This window comes from Acanthopagrus latus, chromosome 7 (genome assembly GCF_904848185.1).
Source record: "Acanthopagrus latus isolate v.2019 chromosome 7, fAcaLat1.1, whole genome shotgun sequence".
Classification (NCBI taxonomy): Eukaryota; Metazoa; Chordata; class Actinopteri; order Spariformes; family Sparidae; genus Acanthopagrus; species Acanthopagrus latus.
The window spans coordinates 12,043,601-12,062,519 of NC_051045.1; the positions used below are offsets into that span (position 1 = coordinate 12,043,601).

At 44.3% G+C, this 18,919-nt stretch overlaps 1 protein-coding gene across 3 annotated transcripts in view; it reads left to right on the forward strand.

The window, feature by feature from the left end:
• Positions 1 to 18,919, forward strand: part of nkain4 (sodium/potassium transporting ATPase interacting 4) — a 52,709-nt gene that overhangs the window by 17,526 nt on the left and 16,264 nt on the right. For all 3 annotated transcript variants that reach the window (XM_037105489.1, XM_037105488.1, XM_037105490.1), the window contains exons 2-4: positions 2,053 to 2,190; positions 3,479 to 3,559; positions 11,197 to 11,397. In XM_037105489.1, coding sequence (XP_036961384.1) covers positions 2,053 to 2,190; positions 3,479 to 3,559; positions 11,197 to 11,397 — 420 coding nt within the window. The remainder of the gene's footprint in view (positions 1 to 2,052; positions 2,191 to 3,478; positions 3,560 to 11,196; positions 11,398 to 18,919) is intronic.

The following is an 18,919-nucleotide window of genomic DNA, read 5'->3' on the forward strand; positions in this document are numbered from 1 at the left end:
TGCATGGGACGACACCACACATCCATTTTCTCACAGCTAAACCAAATTTATAACTGATAGTGGCACAAAAAGAGGATACTGACACTGAGGCGTTAAAATAGGACACAAACTAGTTAAACGGGGCTCTATGTGAGAAATTGCGGCAATTAACATGTATGAATCACTTTATTATTGGTCATATGTGGGCAGATTATAACGTAACGTGAAAAACAAGACCTTCCTCGTCCCACTCGGTTGGCTTTACGAGCCTGTGGACAAATTCTTTAGGGTGTTTAATGCTGCTGGACTGTGTGGGTTTCATTGTGAGGGATTCAGGTCAGATATTCCGCGACGGTTCAAAGGAGTGCCACTGTAACGAACGTCAGTTTAGAGATGGAGTCCGCTGACATGAACTTTGCAGTTTGTAATGCCCAGGGATGGAGGTTGTCCTCTCCTCTCCGATCGTCCGCTTCTCACACCAAGCGTCAGCCAATCGCGCTGTTGCACTGACACGAGCGCACAGCTGGGAGCCATGATAGTCTCAACCTGAAGGAACTGCAGACGGACGTCTAATGGGCATGGAAGAGGAGGATATCACAGGAAGGCACGGGATTACCAAGAGAAGTGAATGTATACATTAGACAATAAACTCACATTAGTTCGAGGGCTCTGGTGGGATGAATTGAAGGCGTTGCTGCCCTCTGGATTGAGCCGTCAAAGAAGTTAGTGTAGAGGTATAACATATAGGGAAGAAGCATTTCAAGGCTTATTTTGGGGCAAAGTCACCAAATGTTTTAATTGGTTGGTTTTCCTCAGATTTGACTAGTGATTTTATACATTATTGACAGTGGAGTTGTTGCTCTTTAACCATTCATTTAGATAGGGGCCTGGTCTACTTAGCCTAAAATAACTGCCCTGGGGCATTGACAGGATGGCTGCCAAGTGGCAAGACTTGCCTAAAAGGTCTTTGACTGACAGCAGACAAACAGACAAGAGTCAGCGGCTCGTCTTTCCCTCTCCTCTGCACCACAGTGCAGGCAGGGAGGATTGACAGCAGGTTACTGTGGTGACAGTTACACTCTCTGTTACTCTGAAACACTCTGGTTTTCCAATAAGAGTATGTTTGGTCTCTCGATTTAGGCTACGATGTGTGGAGGCTGGGCTTATGTTGACCAACCAAACGTATTCATCATTATCAACCAAGATTATTGACTTGATATGATTATCATGACTCCCACCTCTGTGGTGGGCAATGTCACATAGTGCTCTCTGCTCTTAAATGCACCAACTTCAATGACTCTCACTGCAAAATATATCGAGAAGTTGGCAGCCCAGATCGAAATACACTTGACACATACCTTGAACAAGCACATTTTTACACGACTGTGTCTCCGAACCACTCAAGTGAAACCACAGGTAAACTCAGAGCTCCCAGTTCATTATCATGGCCTCCAGTGAAGAAAAATGTATCAGAATGCATTGTTAATGAAACCCTCCCAAAGCTATTCATTGTAGACGGTTTAACTTTGCTTGTTCTTGTGCATGTCTGCAGGTCGGCTGTGAGCACATAGTTTTATAAGCACCTAAGCTCACTGCAGTGGTATTATTAAGGAAGGCATTCGCCTCCCATAAAGGTTCCCATACCATTCTTGTTCCTGGAGGCCATTGGCAGGAAGGTTGGAAATACTGAGCCTCCTCTTTAGCTCAGCAGGGGTTGAATCGATAAATCTGTCATTGTTTATTTTATAAAACCTCCAGTCTTCACCTCTGGGCGCTTCCACAGTTGGAGTCTGAACGCTCAAGCTGTTCATGTCGACCGGCTCAGTGCAGGATTGTCGGCCAATGGCTGTGAGGTGTAACGATATTGTCGTCAGTAAACGAGCGCTACGTGAAGTTGCCAGTTTGTTTACGTGGGCTGCCATTTTTCTAACGGTTGTGCAGGTTTGGCAAACACAGCCTGTTCCTGGCAGTTCATCGTCACAGCGGGAGAGGCAGTTTGTTCACAGAACATGTCAACTTGATAATGTCTGTCTTTTTCTCTTCTTTATTTTTTTCTTCTCTCTCGCCTTTTAGGTGTTGGCTTTAGAAAGGCAGGTCTTCGACTTCCTGGGTTACCAGTGGGCCCCGATCCTCGCCAACTTCTTCCACATCATCATCGTCATCCTCGGCCTCTTCGGCACCATCCAGTACCGGCCGCGCTACATTGTGGTGGTGAGTAAACACAAGTGAAGGCTAGTTGTTCGTGTGAGAAACTCAGTACAGTCTGCCGCATTAATCCTGTTCCACACGCTTTTTGTTAAGCAGTGTCCCATCACTTTGCATTAGTCCTCTGCCAGTGCATCTGATCGGACATGTTGTTGCCTTTCCTCTCTAATTGCAAAGTGTGCTGCGCTCTCTTGTGCATTGTGTGACACCCTTAAATCACTCTAATCCCATGGTAATTAGGGCTAATTAAAGGGGTTGGGGGGGTGTTGGAGTGGGGGGCTAAGGAGCTCATCAGATTTATACTCGCCGTCGAGTTTCTGGACAGAGAAGGTCATTCTTTGTAATGCGGTGCCGCACGAGTCCTTTTGTTCGAAAGCACTGTGGAGCTCCATAAATGCTCTTTTACGCACTTCAGGTTTTTATTTCAGGCCATAATGTTCATCTAAGGCATTAAAAGCCCTATTTTGAGCAGCAGTGGCAGCAGAAGCACAGATGGCGGTGTTAATGACAGGAAAAAGATTGAGGGAGCGACAAAGAGACAGAGGCAAAGAGAGTAAATAAAGAGAGATGGGGGGAGATGTCGGAGGATAAATCGGAGCCAAACAGGATAAGCTGAAGAAACAGAGGAAGCGGGGAACTGAGGGGAGGAGAGGAAAGTGGAGCGATTGTCCTCCGTCAAGTGGAAAATGGGAAAGAGCAAGCTAAGCGGTTTCGTGAATCAACATGTATGTTTTTTTTGTTTTTTTTTGCAAAGGTGCCCTCACCGCTCTCCCTCTGATGCCTCTGACATTTTAAACGCTCAGTTCAGCGTGAGTCAGAGGGTTTCGCAACATTCACAGCGATGACTCTCTCTCTCTCCCTGTCAGAGGACACCACTCTGTGTCTGTCAACAGTCGGCTGTCTGACTGTACAATCTCTACAAACGGTCGAAGTCATGAACTTAATTCAGCCTCGGCTTTTTGAAAAACCTCTAGCTCCCTCAGGGCTCAAATAGACTCGCTGAACTTACCGGCACCTTGAAAAAATAAAGTGAGGTCTTACATACAAGTGTGTGTGTGTGTGTGTGTGTGTGTGTGTGTGTGTGTGTGTGAACTGTATATGTGATTTAATGCATCTGTATGTGAGAATATGTGTGTGTTGGATTGAGTATGGGGGAGAGAGGTCCCTGACTTGTCTTTGCTCAGGAGCTCATTCATCCCACCTGCCATTTTTTTCTCCAGTAGCTGTCACATCCTGTTCTGTTCAGTTCATCTGGTTTCTATGGAGCTAATCTGTCTGTGTCTCTGCCCTCCAGTATACAGTATGGGCCGCTCTGTGGGTGGCCTGGAACGTCTTCATCATCTGCTTCTACCTGGACGTAGGAGGGCTGTCCAAGGTGAGACTTTCTAAATTTTCCGTCCGCCTTTTTTTTTTTTTTGTCCCACCCACCAAATGTTCCGTCATGCATCTGTCAGCCGGGTCGCTTTTATCAGCACCGTGATTAATCTTCCTCTCCGTCTGAGGTCATGGTTGCAGACTGGAGAGGGAGCGACTCCAGATTTTTTTCCCACGTGTTCTAGAATTGTGCCCCCGACACTAGAATCTTCTTTTCAGGTGTGTTCAGACCTCACGATAGCTGACACACACTGATACCAAGCCCACTGAAAATACCTGGTGCTGATTGGCTGACAGGTGTACTGTTGAAAGCCGAAGGACAAACATGGGTTAAGAGCATATATTTCTCTTGCTCAATAACACTGTAATATATTCAGGGCATTTACATTTTTAAATGCTTGTGCTGAGAAATATGAGATAACCTGTTTCATAACTTATTTCACACTACAGCTTTTGAAACTGAATAACTTCTGCATTCATTCATTCATTCAACATGTATGTGTGAACATTTTAAGGTGAGGTTGATGGCAACATAACTACTTCGAAAAATCTGCCTCAATTTCTCAAAAATGCCTTTCGGTACAGGACTGAAGCGTTTGTTGGAAGATCGAAAAAGTGGAGCGAACATCTAACTCATGTGACTCATTCGTTGTTTTTGCTCCAAGAGAAGAAAAGGTGTCTGCGTGTTTTCAATTCCAAGTTTCTGTTTTCTGGTTTGCAGTTTGTTTTTCTACTACTCTGTTTATTAAAGCCCCTAACACAGCCTAGACCACCAACCTTGGACCAAACTAGCCAAATTGATTCACTCCACACCAGTTTATGGAAGTGTGCCTGATTCATTCATTGATTTTAAAAGTTTGCTTCGAAAATCTGCTCAACAATTAGATGGACACACAGCTACTGATCGTCCCAAACACCTCTTCTCTTACCTTTAGTGAAAATGAGTTAAGTCTGGTTTTACCGCCGGAATCGTGGCATTAACGTTAGAATACGCAACACATAAATCAGCCTGTGGATTGGTTGACAGTGTAATATTAATTTTAATCAGGCAACAACACATACTAACGTGCACATATATATGTCAGCAGTGGTCAACATTTACAGGTAGAACAGCTGAAACTGACAACAGGCAAATTAAAAGACATGGATGACAGTTTGAACACAGACTTTTTGTTCTGCTCAGATGGCTTCAGCATACAAGTTCACACTGTGCTGTCCAGATACACAGACAGTTACAACTCAGTGACGGAAACCGTATTCCGTATCGTTTCATCTGCTCAGTGTGTTATTTCTGACACAATCTAATTTGACATTGTTAAAGAAAGTGACTGTAGCTTTGTGTTTATAATGTTTGTTGACAGCGGGTTTAAAATGTGCCCAGTGATTCTTGAGAAATGTAGATTTGGTCAATGATAGCAGAGCAGTTTCCAGTGAACGGGGACAGCTGAGGGCAGAGAACACATCTCTGTCGTCTCCACAGTGAAAAAGACTCAAGCTTGAGTTTGTTTTTTTTTTTTCTTCTGAAATGATTCAGCCCTGGATGTGCCAATGTTTTTTTTTTGTTTTTTTTTATTACACAACACATAGCTGCTCCAATTAGAGTTGTTGTTACGAAACATAAAATTATAATGTAGCCTTCTTGAGCTTTATCAGCGCTGAACATATATTTTAGCTATAATTGGATGTGATGCACTTCTGCCAGGTGCTTTTTCGCCTGCGTCAAGTCTGATCTGGCCTGAATAACAAACTCAGCCTGGGTAAACACGATTTCCTTGCGGTGTATCAAGAATGCACGACACAGCCATCCGCCAAACTATAAATCACTCTCTGAGATTCACCTAAACCTCGACAGAGGCTTATAATTCAGCCTCGGCGAATGTCTCTTTTCCTTTAAATTGTTTGTGCGGTGAATCTCCGCTGACCTGTTGGGGGATTTTTACCTCCCTGTTGAGTTTCAAGTGGAAGCTCACATATTAATAGCTAAATAATCCCCCCCTCCCTAAACACCATGCCCGTACATACTCTCATTTAAATTTGTATGTACACTTAAATTTACACAACCTGTGCATGTATCCTCCCTCGCTCCTCCTGTCAACCTGTCGTCTCCCATTTTTTTTCACCCTGCTCACTGCTCCTTTGATGTATTTTAATTTATTCTGCGCATTTTGCAAGTTCTGTCTCTCCTCTCCTCTCCTCTCCTCTCTAAACCTTTGATGGGTATCTTGCCCGTGTAGCTCGTCTGACCACTGAGAATAATGAATTCATGTAGGCGCCAGTTAATCTCGCACCCGACAGCCAAAATGAATTTCAGAAACACCTTCCCAAGCTCTGCCGACTTTGTCATTGTGTGATAGACCTTGGCTCCATCAAGTGTGTCCACTATGTGTGTGTGTGTGTGTTCCTGCATGGCCCCAGCTAGAATAATGAGGCTTGTAGGGGCCAGCTGCTTGGGGCTGAGGCTGGGCATTAACCCGACAGATGGAGCCAGCCTGGGCTCCCAGCTCTGCATATGGTGGCCAGGAGGAGAGCTGGCTAATGGAGCACACACACACACACAGACACACACACACACACACACACACACACACACACACACACACACACACACACACACACACACACACACACACACACACACACACACAGACACACACACCCATACACATAAACAGACATGCACACACACACGACCAAACCTCGGCTTATAGCTTTCTGAGAGGTCCCCAGCACATTTCATCATAAACCAGAGTCAGCTAATTCTTCCTGACTCGCCTTGACCGATGTTGACAGGACTTTTCTGGAGGGTGTGTTTGTGTGTGTGTTTGTGTTTGTGTGTGTGTGTGTGTGTAAGTGGTGCGTATGGATGACAAGGCCCTCGGAGTGAGGGGGCAGGTTGTTGGGAGTCATATGCCACATGCTCTGTCACCTCCTATTGATCTCTTATCCCCTCCCCCTGCAGTGCAAGACAGACTGACAGACAGACCCCCGCTACTCCACGCGCACCTCTGCTTTAAACAGTCCCCAGTCGTTCACAGCCTCGCTTTTTATTCATTCTCACTCACACTCTGCACACACTCCGTCTGTAGACACAGGCTTGGATATGCCCGCGTGAAGCTGTCTGAATTTGAAAAAGCTTCTTCCACCCCCACCTTCGCTATTTTGGTATTCAGCTCTTAGTTACTGAGCTTTTCGAAAAAAAAAGTGTTTTAACTCTTGATTGCAACAGATTTCAATGAAATCATTTTCTCTTCTCTATATTTAACTTTAGCAAAGGATAACATACATTAAAACACAACAAACATCAGTTTTGGCCCCACATTTTATTATTTTTTAAAATTGGCAATATGTATCATCAGGAAGAAAATGTTGATTGCACAATGTAATGGGTGTAGAGTAATTAAGCCATCAGTGTTTACATTGGTCCCCTTTAAACCTCACTATCAGCAAACAACATTATCTGCCACTGGGCACGCGGTCACCCGGGTAAAGGAGGGTTAACGTGCGATCAATTTCTATTATAGATTAAGCGACTGCATGAACTCACATTTTGTCCTGTGTTGTCGTCATTTGTAACTCAGAGAACAGCGGAAACGATCCAGTCGTCTTTGCAACAGCGTCGACAACGATAATATCACTCCACGGGTGCAGGGGGAAAGCTGCAAACTGGTTGCTCAGAAAGTCACCTATATTTCCTGTTATTTGGATTGTAAACTTTTTTTTTACCAATTAATGTTTTATACAGTACCCCAACAATAACTGATTTATTTATTTGAGTCTGAGTTAAACATCAGCACTTTGTCACTTTAACTTTTTGGCAGGTTGCCATCAAAATGCAGAAAAATAATTACCTGCACCTTTCTCCCTGTTAACTATAATTTACATAATGTGTTACTGTGTGCATCTAAATCATAGATGAGGAAGTCAGATGCAGCAGTGCAACCGGTGTAAAAAGTTAGTCAGGAGTCCTGGTCTATCTGTCGATCAATGAGATATCGTCAGCACTATTGGATGGATTAGTGTGACATTTGTTCCAGAAACACCTTAGTTAGTTAGCATGGGAAACATCACCATTTTAACACACGTCAACATTGTCACTATGAGCATATTGGCATGCATTTATCTCAAAGAACAGTTGTGCGTACAGAGAGCCTCACAGAGCTGCTAGCATGGCTGTACGCTCTGTCTTATTATAATTTTTGTTGAGCACTATCATTTAGATTTGAATTTTATTGTCCCAGAGGGAGATTTGTTTTCACAGCTAGTACAGCATGAAAAGCTAAGCCTTGATTTGATCTGATTAGGGATATAAAAAGGATTCACATTCAATTGGACTTGATAAAATGCTTCCGACCCGCAATGCATGCTCCAGAGAGAGACTTTGTTTAACGTGGTTTCATTAAATATGCCTCCGCTGTTTCTGTCTAGATATATAATCACTCATATTGATGAGCATGATAAAGGTGTTATCAATAACGTGCTGATGTTTGCTCTGTTAGACAGCTTTGTGAGCATAAAGTAGGACAGCTCAGTGTGACAGCAGAGAAACTCAGCTGCTTCGCCTGGCTCATCATGTATTATTTATGTGCAGTGATCAAATCACATTTTTACATTTGATTTGACAACAGAAACCGCGAAATCTGTCCATGGAGACAACGGAATTAGGTTTTTCGGCAATATTAAAACACAATATCAGCGGAGGCAGATAAACAGTTTTGTTGTTGCTGACGTTGAGGCTAAGAAGAAAAGGATATTTGGCCATTATCCTCTTGATTATCCTAAATCATACGGACACATGAGAATGTTTTCGTCTCTACAGCGCTCCTCAGCATTCCTCTCTCTCATCACCACACAGAGTGACTGCAAACTTGATTTCAGAGATGATAGCAAACCACCCTCCACACGCCCCTGATTCAATATGCAACCGTGCACACCTTTTATGAAATGTAGGTAAACACGAGGCTCTCATCAGAGCCAGAGGAGTCTACAACACCCTGTTAGCCACTTAGGTTTGCTCCCTGATGTGCACCCACAAACACAAACCCTCCTCGCCGTATTTTCAGAAACAATAAATCATGAGAAATAAGATTCTAATCATTTGTTGTTTAGCTTTGAAGAAGGCCCCGTGTCTCCAGTGACACCACTAACAGGATTGTCTCCAAATATGTATTGACTTTTGTTAAAGATGATAGTTCGGGCAATATCAGTAGACTAACCTTCAATCTACGATACGGAGGGATTGATTTTGTCTTTTGGGTGCACGGGAGCAGAACAATAACACTCCTGACAGTAAGTTGCCAGCAGCTTTTTAAATATCGACTGCCGACGTACTGTAGTCATGAGTGTGGCTGCGGCTCGGATAGAGATGGTTTCCCTCGCTCGCAGGCTCAATCAGCAGCAACTGTTAAGTCATTAGACTTCACAATCGTACCTATTGACCTTCAGCCGCCCTTGTTTTTCTGTGACTGTTCGAGAGAGCAACAAAGGAGGAGAACGGAGCCAGAGGGGCAATGATGAGTGATTGACATGAAGATAATGTGCGGCTGCGTTGCTGTAATATCGCTCACGACTCCTGTTGCAGTTATTTCCACCGGCTGCACAGATCCGTTGTCGAATGGCAGTTTGTTGCTATCGGTGATATGTTGTTGATGCATGCGTGTGAGTGTGAGTGGGGGTGGATAGAAATCAGAGATGTTTCCTGACAGCGCTCGGCTCTGTTAATAATGCATGTCTTGTCACTGAGGGGCAGATGCAGGGTTAGATTGCTGTATTGGGGTATTGATTGGTGTGAGCGTCTCTATGTGTGGGCTCATGTGGCTGTGTGCAAATTGAACAGCACCAGGGTGCACAAGAGCTACATGTATTAAAAAAAAAACGCTGGATGTGAAAAGTTAAAAAAAAAAAAAAAAATCTGAAAACTTTTCCACTGAAAGAAGCACGTCTGTCGGCTCAGACTGCCTACAGCTTGTGCACTCCTAACCTGTATGTGCATAAAGCTTATGCCCTCAGAAATTAATCCTCAGTTTTACTAAAGTTACTAAAAGCTTGGTTCCCACAAATATTAGGAGAGAAAGTTCTAAAATATTCTCACATATCTTTATTGGTATCCAACAGTGCAGAAACTTTCCCTGGTTATTATTCGTATGAATCTCTACTATATCCATGGATGTGAATGGAGTTAGATTTACAGCGGTCACAAAAAACATTCAACAGAAACATCTATTTCCCGAAACAATGTTGCTGTTCCTCCGGATAAACCACAGAACACACGGTCAGCTGTTTTCACAGGGATTATTTATTAAGCAGAGGGTGGTTCCAAGGAAATCTGTCGACGGTGAGGTCTGTGGATTATCCCGAGAAACAAGCAGACACTTTGTTTTTGAGGAAAAGCACAGTGCCGTTTTGAATTAAATTCAAATTTCTCAACGCTTTAAGCATCACAAACGGAATTGTACAATTGTAAAATCTTTAAAGGCGATTATCTGAAAAAAAAAAAAAGTCACAAATACATTTTAAATCATAATGGTGTACACGGCTCAACACAACTTGGAGTAAGTGATGAAAATGTTTTTAGCTATAGCAGCAGCATGGCTTCAGGGATGGCAGTAATGATCAGACCGCTTCGATCCAGACTGACATATCTCCTAAAGTACTGAATTGATTGCAGTGAAATACCCAGAAGATGAATCCTAATGATGCTTCCTCTGGTGCCACCATCAGGTCAGAATTCAATTTGTCCAACCCTTTGGATATTTCCAGATACCTACCATCATTGTAATGGCATTCCCATTAGCCTCAGCTTGACTATGTGTTATTGATTATTAAGTTTTGTTCCGTACAAAGTGCAGCACTAAAATTTTCCAACCTCCTACAAGAAAAAGTGCAATGGAACGCCACTCGAAGTCAGAATCCCTGTTTGTAAACTCGAGGCATGTTCACCTGCCCCGACTGATAAAGGAACAGTTGTTTAAAGTCACACCTGTATTTGTAGACTACAGTATTTGTATCAAGCTAGTGGAATGGAATATATGTGCAATATGGAATATTAGAGATGCGTTTTCAAATCTAAATTTGCTGCAAAATAAAAGAAATTACGGTGTCTGTTACCTCATGTGTTAACTCGTGGCATCGTGCACCTGGAAGACTTTGAGTTTGGAGCACAGGCTAAGTGAGATGATGAACTTGGTTAGCGACGTATCTGCTCAGCATTAGCATGTTAGCTTTCTAATTTTGAGTACGTTAGCATGCTGACATTAGCATTTTGCCCAAAACACCACTGTGCAATCATGTAGTCTTGCCGAGCTGCTAGCAGAGTTGCAGATTCTTCGTCTGAAATAGCTCATGGATTGCCGACTCACACCTGTCGGGACCCCAGAGCCCAGGATCGGGTTGGGCTCGGGTCAGATTCGGTCACGTCAACAAAAATGCGGCCCACTCTTCACTTTAAATTGGATGAACCAGCCCTTTGAGTGAAAAGAGAGCAGTCATAAAAAAAAAATACCTCCAACATCTACTGTCGGTGTCTAGAGACAAGCTCCCTGCCTCCTGTACTACACAGCCTTCTCATGAAGAATACATGAATCATAAGTAATAAATAGAGTTCAAGCAGAAAAACACTAAATGTTTTTTTTCTCCTCTCAGGACAGCGACCTGCTGACATTTAACATCTCAGCCCATCACTCCTGGTGGAGTGAACACGGGCCGGGCTGCGTGAGGAGAGAGATGCCGCAGGCTCCGGGGGTCCGCACCACGGAGAGCCACTCCTACATCACCGTCATGGGCTGCCTCATGGACTACCAGTACATCGAGGTCGTGCACAGCGGCACGCAGATTCTCGTTGCTGTGAGTACGAGCCGGCACTGCAACATGTGTCTCTAGATAGTCTCGAGTTTATATGCAACTACAAAACTCGTGTGAACTTCATGATATTAAATACTTAACACCAGCAGCAACCTCACTCTCTGTGGGGTTCCAGCACATGAAAGGTGAACACGATGGAAGAGGAAGGTGATGTTTAGTTTCCCCCCCTTCAAGCACCTTTTCTCAGTATAATTTCACAGCAGTCTGTTGTTTTGTCTGCCGCAGCCTCCCATCCTCTGCCCCGGTCGCTGCATGAAAAAATTGATCCGTTGTTTTGTCTGGCTGAGACTCCGACCTGCCAGCTGCTAACAGGTTACTCAAACAGTGGAAGGACTGTTATTGTCCTCTATATACAGCTCTGTATGAACTCCCTTCCTGCCAGCATGCACGTTTGCACACACTCATGTATAACTGAATAACCTAATACTGGACGGAGGCCAGGGCGCTTTTAGTTGCCAAAACAGCAGGTACTTGGGTTCAGGCATGAGCGTTACACACATTTACTCACAGCGGCGCTCACTTACACACACGCCTAAAGCCTATTTTTCACCCTTGTCGTCACTTTATTACATGTGGAGTGGATTTAATGACAGCGGTAGGTGACCGAGAGACGCTTCATCAGCCATCGGTGGGTCTCCCCCAGTCGTGTTGGTTTTTTGTTCTTACCCTTTAATCTTGAACTCATTTACACCTGGGAGAGCACAATGAATGCACTTAACTGCATGGCGGATTAGGAAACTTGCAGAGGGACCCAAGTGTTGAGGGGCGCTGGATCGTACCATTCATCCCATCTCTCCCCGTGGAGAAATGCAATAAAATGGCTGACCTCACTTCACAGCCCCATGTCTCTCACTGAAACCCCATTTTCTTGCAGTACAGGCAGTGAAATGGCTTATTCCCTGCCTCACGTGAACCTTTGAGGGCTGGTTACACTTTTCTGCCTCCATTTTGTACATGGTACTGCCCAATCAAGCATTCCACAGCATCTCCGTGGGAACTGCTCCCGAGAGGGAAAAAAGGGGGAAATTGGTACTGATATCCCAGCGTCACAAATGGCATCATTTTCCTTCTATCCCAGCTTCCTCTCAGGCTAAAAGCAGAGACCCACTTAGGAAAATAGTCCTTTGAGATGCCCTCTCTTGTTGTGGTTTGTCCCTTTTTTCCTCTCCGGTGGAAGAGAAGGGCAGACAGAAAGAGAGAGAGTCGGAACAGATGAATGAAAAGGACTAGAAACAAAGTGGGGTATCCCTTTTGTATTGCAGGACGGGTTTCAAGGTTGTCGCGAGAGGCCATTAAATATTTAGTTCGGGCTCCAAGGAGCGTGTTTCATTAAGATGAAAAATGTGGATCTGTTGGCCAGTAATGGAGGCATCATTGTCATCTATCTGGAAGTGAGCCATCCAGAAGTGAAAGCTTTGGATTTGGTGAAGTCAGCCCCGTGTTGTTGCCTACAGGCTACATTCAGCCCAACAGCAACTTGAACGTTTAAAGGATGAGCTTGAAGTGGAGGCAACCTTTTCAAACTGGGATAATGTATTATTCATCGATTCATCACTGAGGGGAATATTTTGCTCCGTCTCTGCCCCTCATCCTATTCTTTTTTGCCTCAGCTGAAACCCAACTCGTCCGTCCGTCCTCCGGTGCACACTGCTATTTGAATGGCTTTGATTTGCTCCTCTTGTAACAATAATGACTGATTTTTTTTTTTTTTTTTCCTGTCAGTGGAGTCAGCAGAAAATCCACATACACTCCCTCCCTCCTCCCACTATCCTGTCTTCTTTGGCTCCTTTGTGCCACCTTAACTGTTGAATTAAACAGTTGAGCATGAAAAAAAAAAAACCTTGCCGGTGAGATGTCGGGTTGTTAGGAATAAAGGTGCGAGAGAGGAGGAGAGAAACTGCAAGATGTGATACTCAGTTTACATCTGTAGACATAACTCTTACGCGCTAAAGGGAGAAGTGAGAGATGTCAAGGGGTTGTCAGAGCTGCTCATAAAACAGCCAAGGAATGTGCTCGCACGCAGATATCATATCACTTAGCGTAGCGGGTTATTGCTGCCACAGGCGATGCTTTCTTCTGGTGCCACCCTGTTCCCTGGGAAGCTGCACTGGGAGGCTCGTGTTGGAAGTTGATAATGGGAGGACGACGTCACCCTCTCCTTCCATTGCTCATTTCCTCCTTTTTTCAGCTATATCACCCCCCCACTCACTCTCTCTCCATTCTGTCTGTCGTCCTGTCTCCTTTTGCTGCTCACATCTCACACTGGTTCACCTTTGAGCTGATATTCCCATGTGTGAGTTCCCAAGTCAAACAAAAAAGTGACAATGTACCCTCTCTCTTGCCTTCATTTCTCTCTCGCTGTCACTTTCGCTCCTCCTCTCGAGCTCAGATGAGTCGGTCACGTAAGGTGGGAAATCTCTAAAGGCAGCTGGAGATTCAATTAGATTCAGTGGGCTCATATGCGATTATAAAGAGTTGTTTTTATTAATACATGATTTATTTTGCTGCCTTTACAACATAGAGTATAACTGTGTAAAGATCCATAATTAAAATGAACAGATGAATTTACCTCCATTATCTTTGCTCGCGCTCAGCCATCCTCAACTCAAAGGACCCAAAAGGCAGGCAGGCAGGCAGGCAGGCAGGCAGGCAGGCAGGCAGGCAGGCAGGCAAGCTGGCAGGCAGGCAGGCAGGCAGGCAGGCAGGCAGGCAGGCAGGCAGGCAGGCAGGCAGGCAGGCAGGCAAGCTGGCAGGCAGGCAGGCAGGCAGGCAGGCAGGCAGGCAGGCAGGCAGGCAGGCAGGCAGGCAGGCAGGCAGGCAGGCAGGCAGGCAGGCAGGCTGTAAAACAAAAAAGTGAGTTTCGTTGATCTAAAGCTGTAGGCCATGCAAGAAAGGCATGCTAATACACCAGTGCAAACCAGGGAGACATGAGGAACACGGGCAGTGATGCAGGACCTGGAATTTGAGAAAGAAACGTCGACAAACCAAAAAAGATTGAGGGAAAACACTGCCTCACGTACACTTGTAACTAGGTGAACATAAAATAAAACGGGAAAAGACTAAAACAATGACCTGACATGACAAAAAGTATCCTAGCTTACGGTGTCAACATGGCGTGTTTGAGTCCAATCAGCTGTGAGTAACGTACAGTCCAGGATTCCAAAATTGTTACGGGGGATCAGGTTTTTTTTTAACTTGTCTTGATTTTCCGATTGACTTTTCTGTATACAGACGTAACCACTTAAGAGAGAAATGCTATGCATATAAGAGTAGCCTCTTTTTTTTTTTTTTTACTGTCATGTCTGTGTGAAAGTGCACAGTGTTTGACACCAGAGGCCAGAGGAGGCTGGAGGATGATGAAAGGCGCCTGGTTGGTCACAGGGGCTCCCCTCGGTAGGTCTGGCGTGGGCAGACCCCTGTGATCAGCACTCGGGGCTGTGCTTTCAGATAGGGTTATGTGTGTCAGTGTGTGTTTTGTGATAGTGATGGGATCCATTCAGTTCAGCTGCATGGAAAACAGAAGGGCCCTTCTTCCTACATCCCCCACCCACTCATCCAAAAGGTCAGGGTGCTCACTTTGATAAGTTCATTAGTCCATATTGTGTTTTCAAACTGTCATGCTGAACAACCGTCACCGCTGTGGTGAATATGTTGCTTTTTAACTTGTGTGTATGGTGCACGGGGAACCAACTGGGAGGATCTTTGATGTGCCAGCATTTGAAGTCCACTAATGTGTCCAGAATCGGTAAATGGCCACGCATTGTCGAGTGTTATAATAGCATTAAGTACCTCTGCGATATGTCAGCGCTGACAGTGCAGTGTAACCGCACGGCAAGTTTTACAGCATCTGCTTCAAAAGGATTATAAAGATCCCGGGATTAAAAGACTTGTGATGCAGCAGCGAGCAGTTATTAGGTCTGCTGGCTGCTGCCAAAAAACCAGGGAGGAGAGGAGAAAGACCTCAAGACCAGAGGAGAGAATTAGTCTCCAGCGGGCCACTGAATATTGTGTCGGGCTACTCTCAGTACATCATAAAGACATGACTGCCCGGCCTGCCATTATACTTCAAAGGCTGTCGCTGCCAAGAGCTTTAATTGTTAATCTGTTTTGCAGCGAAATGGATTTTCCTCAGATTAGTTTTACTCTAATATTTGGTCTCTTTAAAACTTCAGAGAGTCGAAGCTAGAAGACAAAGAACGGGGAACAGTGGAGAACTTGGAAGTGAAAAACCAGCAATGTTAAATGAGTCAATCCGCTCTAGCGGCATGCTGGTTTTTTTTTTGTTAAGGATTTCTTTTGGGGTTTTTTTTCTACATACAGTGTCTACCAGTTGTTTGTATTTACCAGCTTGTTTTTGCTTTATGTCCATTTGTTCTCTTGGTCCACAGAGACCCATTTATCTCCCTTTCATTAAAGCCCCTCTGGTTTACGCATTCAATCCTGAAAAAATGCCAGGGACAGCAGGGACATTTCCCACATGGGGTCATGTCTGAATGGGAGCAGGGATCAATACTGTTTAACTGTTAATAACAAAAGCAGTAACGTTGCAGGGACAAGAAAATAAAGCAATCACAAGATTCTATTAAAGACGTATTTGAATCTGAGACTTGTTTATGGTTTAGGGCGGTGCCTTGTCCCGTCTGTTCTTTGCATTGTGTAGCAAATTAGACAAAATTACAAGCCAGGAAAATGTTTATAAATGAAGCTGCATGGATGAATAGTGGAAAATCACCACCTGAGAGGTTATTCCAGTAACTTTACTGGGAACTACGTGTGAAAGAGATACAGATCTAACTATCCTCTGTGTGGGGCTACATGTGGAGGAACACACAGTGTTTTTTTTTCATTACAGCTTTATTTCTGCATGGACAGCCTCTTGTGTCTGTGTGTTGTGTTTTTGGACAGCAGCATGCTTTTAAATGCAGTCATTTGGATGTAAAAGATGCAAATCAGCACAACAGACTCTTAACAGCTGTATGAAGCTGTATAGATCTGTGTGTGTGTGTGCGTGTGTTCACATTTGGAGAGGGGGGCTGGGTAGAAAAGAACAGGTGGACGTGGTCTCCACAGTCCCCGTCTCATCATGTTTTGTCATTAAACATGCAGCTGCCTGCGGAAAAACACACACATCTAATTTTCGGTGGAGGCACACGCTCCACATTGTGAGGCACAAAGTCGAGTGTAATTAACCTACAAGACATCTGCAGCACCCCGTCTCTTTTTCTGCTCCTCCCGTCCCCCCCGCGTGATATATTTTTTTACCTACGAATTCCTTTCATTATCGTACACTTAGTGAATCTTCTCCTGACACTGAGCCACAATCAATAGTGTGTTAATTAGCTCGTACATCGACTCGGATATCCATCGCTGCACACACATGTGAGCGGGGCCACGCCGGCTGTGGAGAAGGAGGCATCTCTGATGTAACTGAATACATATGGTGAAAGAAAGTGTCTTGTTTAAAATCAATGAAAAAATAAGGATACAAAAGGAGGCATCTCTTAGTTCCTTATGAATTTAAAATACAAAAAAAAACAAAACAGCCGCAATCATCGGTTATTTAATCATTGCTGAATATGTTAAATGTTTGCGTAGATAAGTGATCATCTGCCAGTTAAGTTTCTCAAAGTATTGAAAAAATGGCCATCAACATTTCTGTGAGACCAGAGGGGGGCTTCTGTCTGTCTCTCTCTGTCTATTATGATATTAAACTGAAAAAAAAGCCAATTCAGTGAGTGTCTGGCACTTCTGACCAGACTAGCTGCTTGATTCTAGGGATGCTGGACTGTCCATCGTCCTTCAATCACTTTGGACCAGACGGAAATATCTCTGAGACTGTATGTTATGTTGCTGTGCATGATTGCATGTTATCACTGTAATTAGGGGCATGTTAGCATGCAGACGTCGTAGCTCAGAGTACAGCTGTGTTTAAGCATACAGGCTTACAGACCTAATACCATAGCTGTAGACTCTTAGTACCATTGCTTGATAGACGAGACGATGAATCAATATCGGTGATACATTTTCTACTACTCAGTTGGGCAACTGCACAGATACACAGAGACTGAAAAGGCCTATAATAACACTTTTACACCAATATGTGTAGTTTGCTTTAACGCAGGTAAACCTGATAAAAATAGACGTTTGACTCCTTTCCTTTTGCCAGGAGACGAGTTTGCCTTTTTATTATTTTCTTTCCTTACATGTCACGTTCTGCGTCACAATCATGCTGGAAAAACAAAGTCGAAACAGCAGAAATCAGCAGCTGTCTCATTGGTCTACACCCAGAAGACCTTCAAAGTTGTTTTTAGGTTTTAATCAATAACATTCTGAATTTGACACATCGTGTTCCTGGTAGCTGATAACGGAAGCTGCACAGGATGCAAGGAAAGCCCCAAGGAAACCACTTTTTCTTCTGACTCTCTTTCAAACCCAGTGCTGACTAAACCATGTTAGGGTGCAACCGGAACAGAAATGGACTTAAAAGTGTCAGCGAGCCAGGGTCATTAACTTCAGCACGTCACATTATCGCGTCAGAATAGGGGCGAAAATTAGCGTGTTCGCCCGAGTGTTGTGTTCACATTACAGTCGGTTGGAGCTCCAGTGACCACGCGGGAGTAAATGGCGACATTCACATTGAAAAGACAACAACGAAAACGAGATGTTAGCAGGTGTTGAAAGGGGTATAACATGTAAATCCAAACTAATTTACTGTAAACCTAATTTATTGTTGTGTAACTGAGCAGTCGGAGCTTCTTATCCCGAAACAGATTCGTGTCTAATGGACTGATGTTTATGAGTGAGTGTGCATTGTCAAAGGCGGTGATGTGACTTCATGGACTGGCACATTCGGTCCGACCTCGACCTTCATTAGCCTATGCAAATTTGAGTAACCTTCTTTTTCTAGCCCGGCAGCTGGCCTTCTTCCCACCCACACACACACACACACACACACGAATGCCCGAGCCTTAAACTTCTCTTCACCCTCATTATCTGAGAGGAGGAACGCAGATAATGCTGAACTATCACAAATACGTCATTCAGTTTCCTCTACAACACATTAAATAGTAAATGAGGGCCCATCGGAGGAAGGGCTTTGCTTTTGATGATTTCCCACGTCGAGACGCTGAACTTTTCGTGCCCGTTTTTTGTTTCTGCCTTCCTGCTTCCTTCTGTCAGTTGTCCAGATCACTGTCGACTGCTCAGCAACCTGCAGAGAGGAGGGCGGCGTTTACTGTTACAGCAATGATAAAACACACGCAGACACACAGTGAGGGGGCAGAGGAAAGATGACAGAGGGTATTTTCAGGTTGAGGAGAGTAAAAGGAGAATTCAGTAAAATGGGAAATGATTGACAGCTAAATGAGTTGGCTTTGGTGTGGCACGTCCTCACAGACAGGCCGAGATCGAGCCTCAGAGGACATGCGGGGGCTTTATGAGCTTAATTAATTTGACATTAATCTCTAAAATGATCCCTGAACTCTGAAGTGACGAGGGGAAGTCA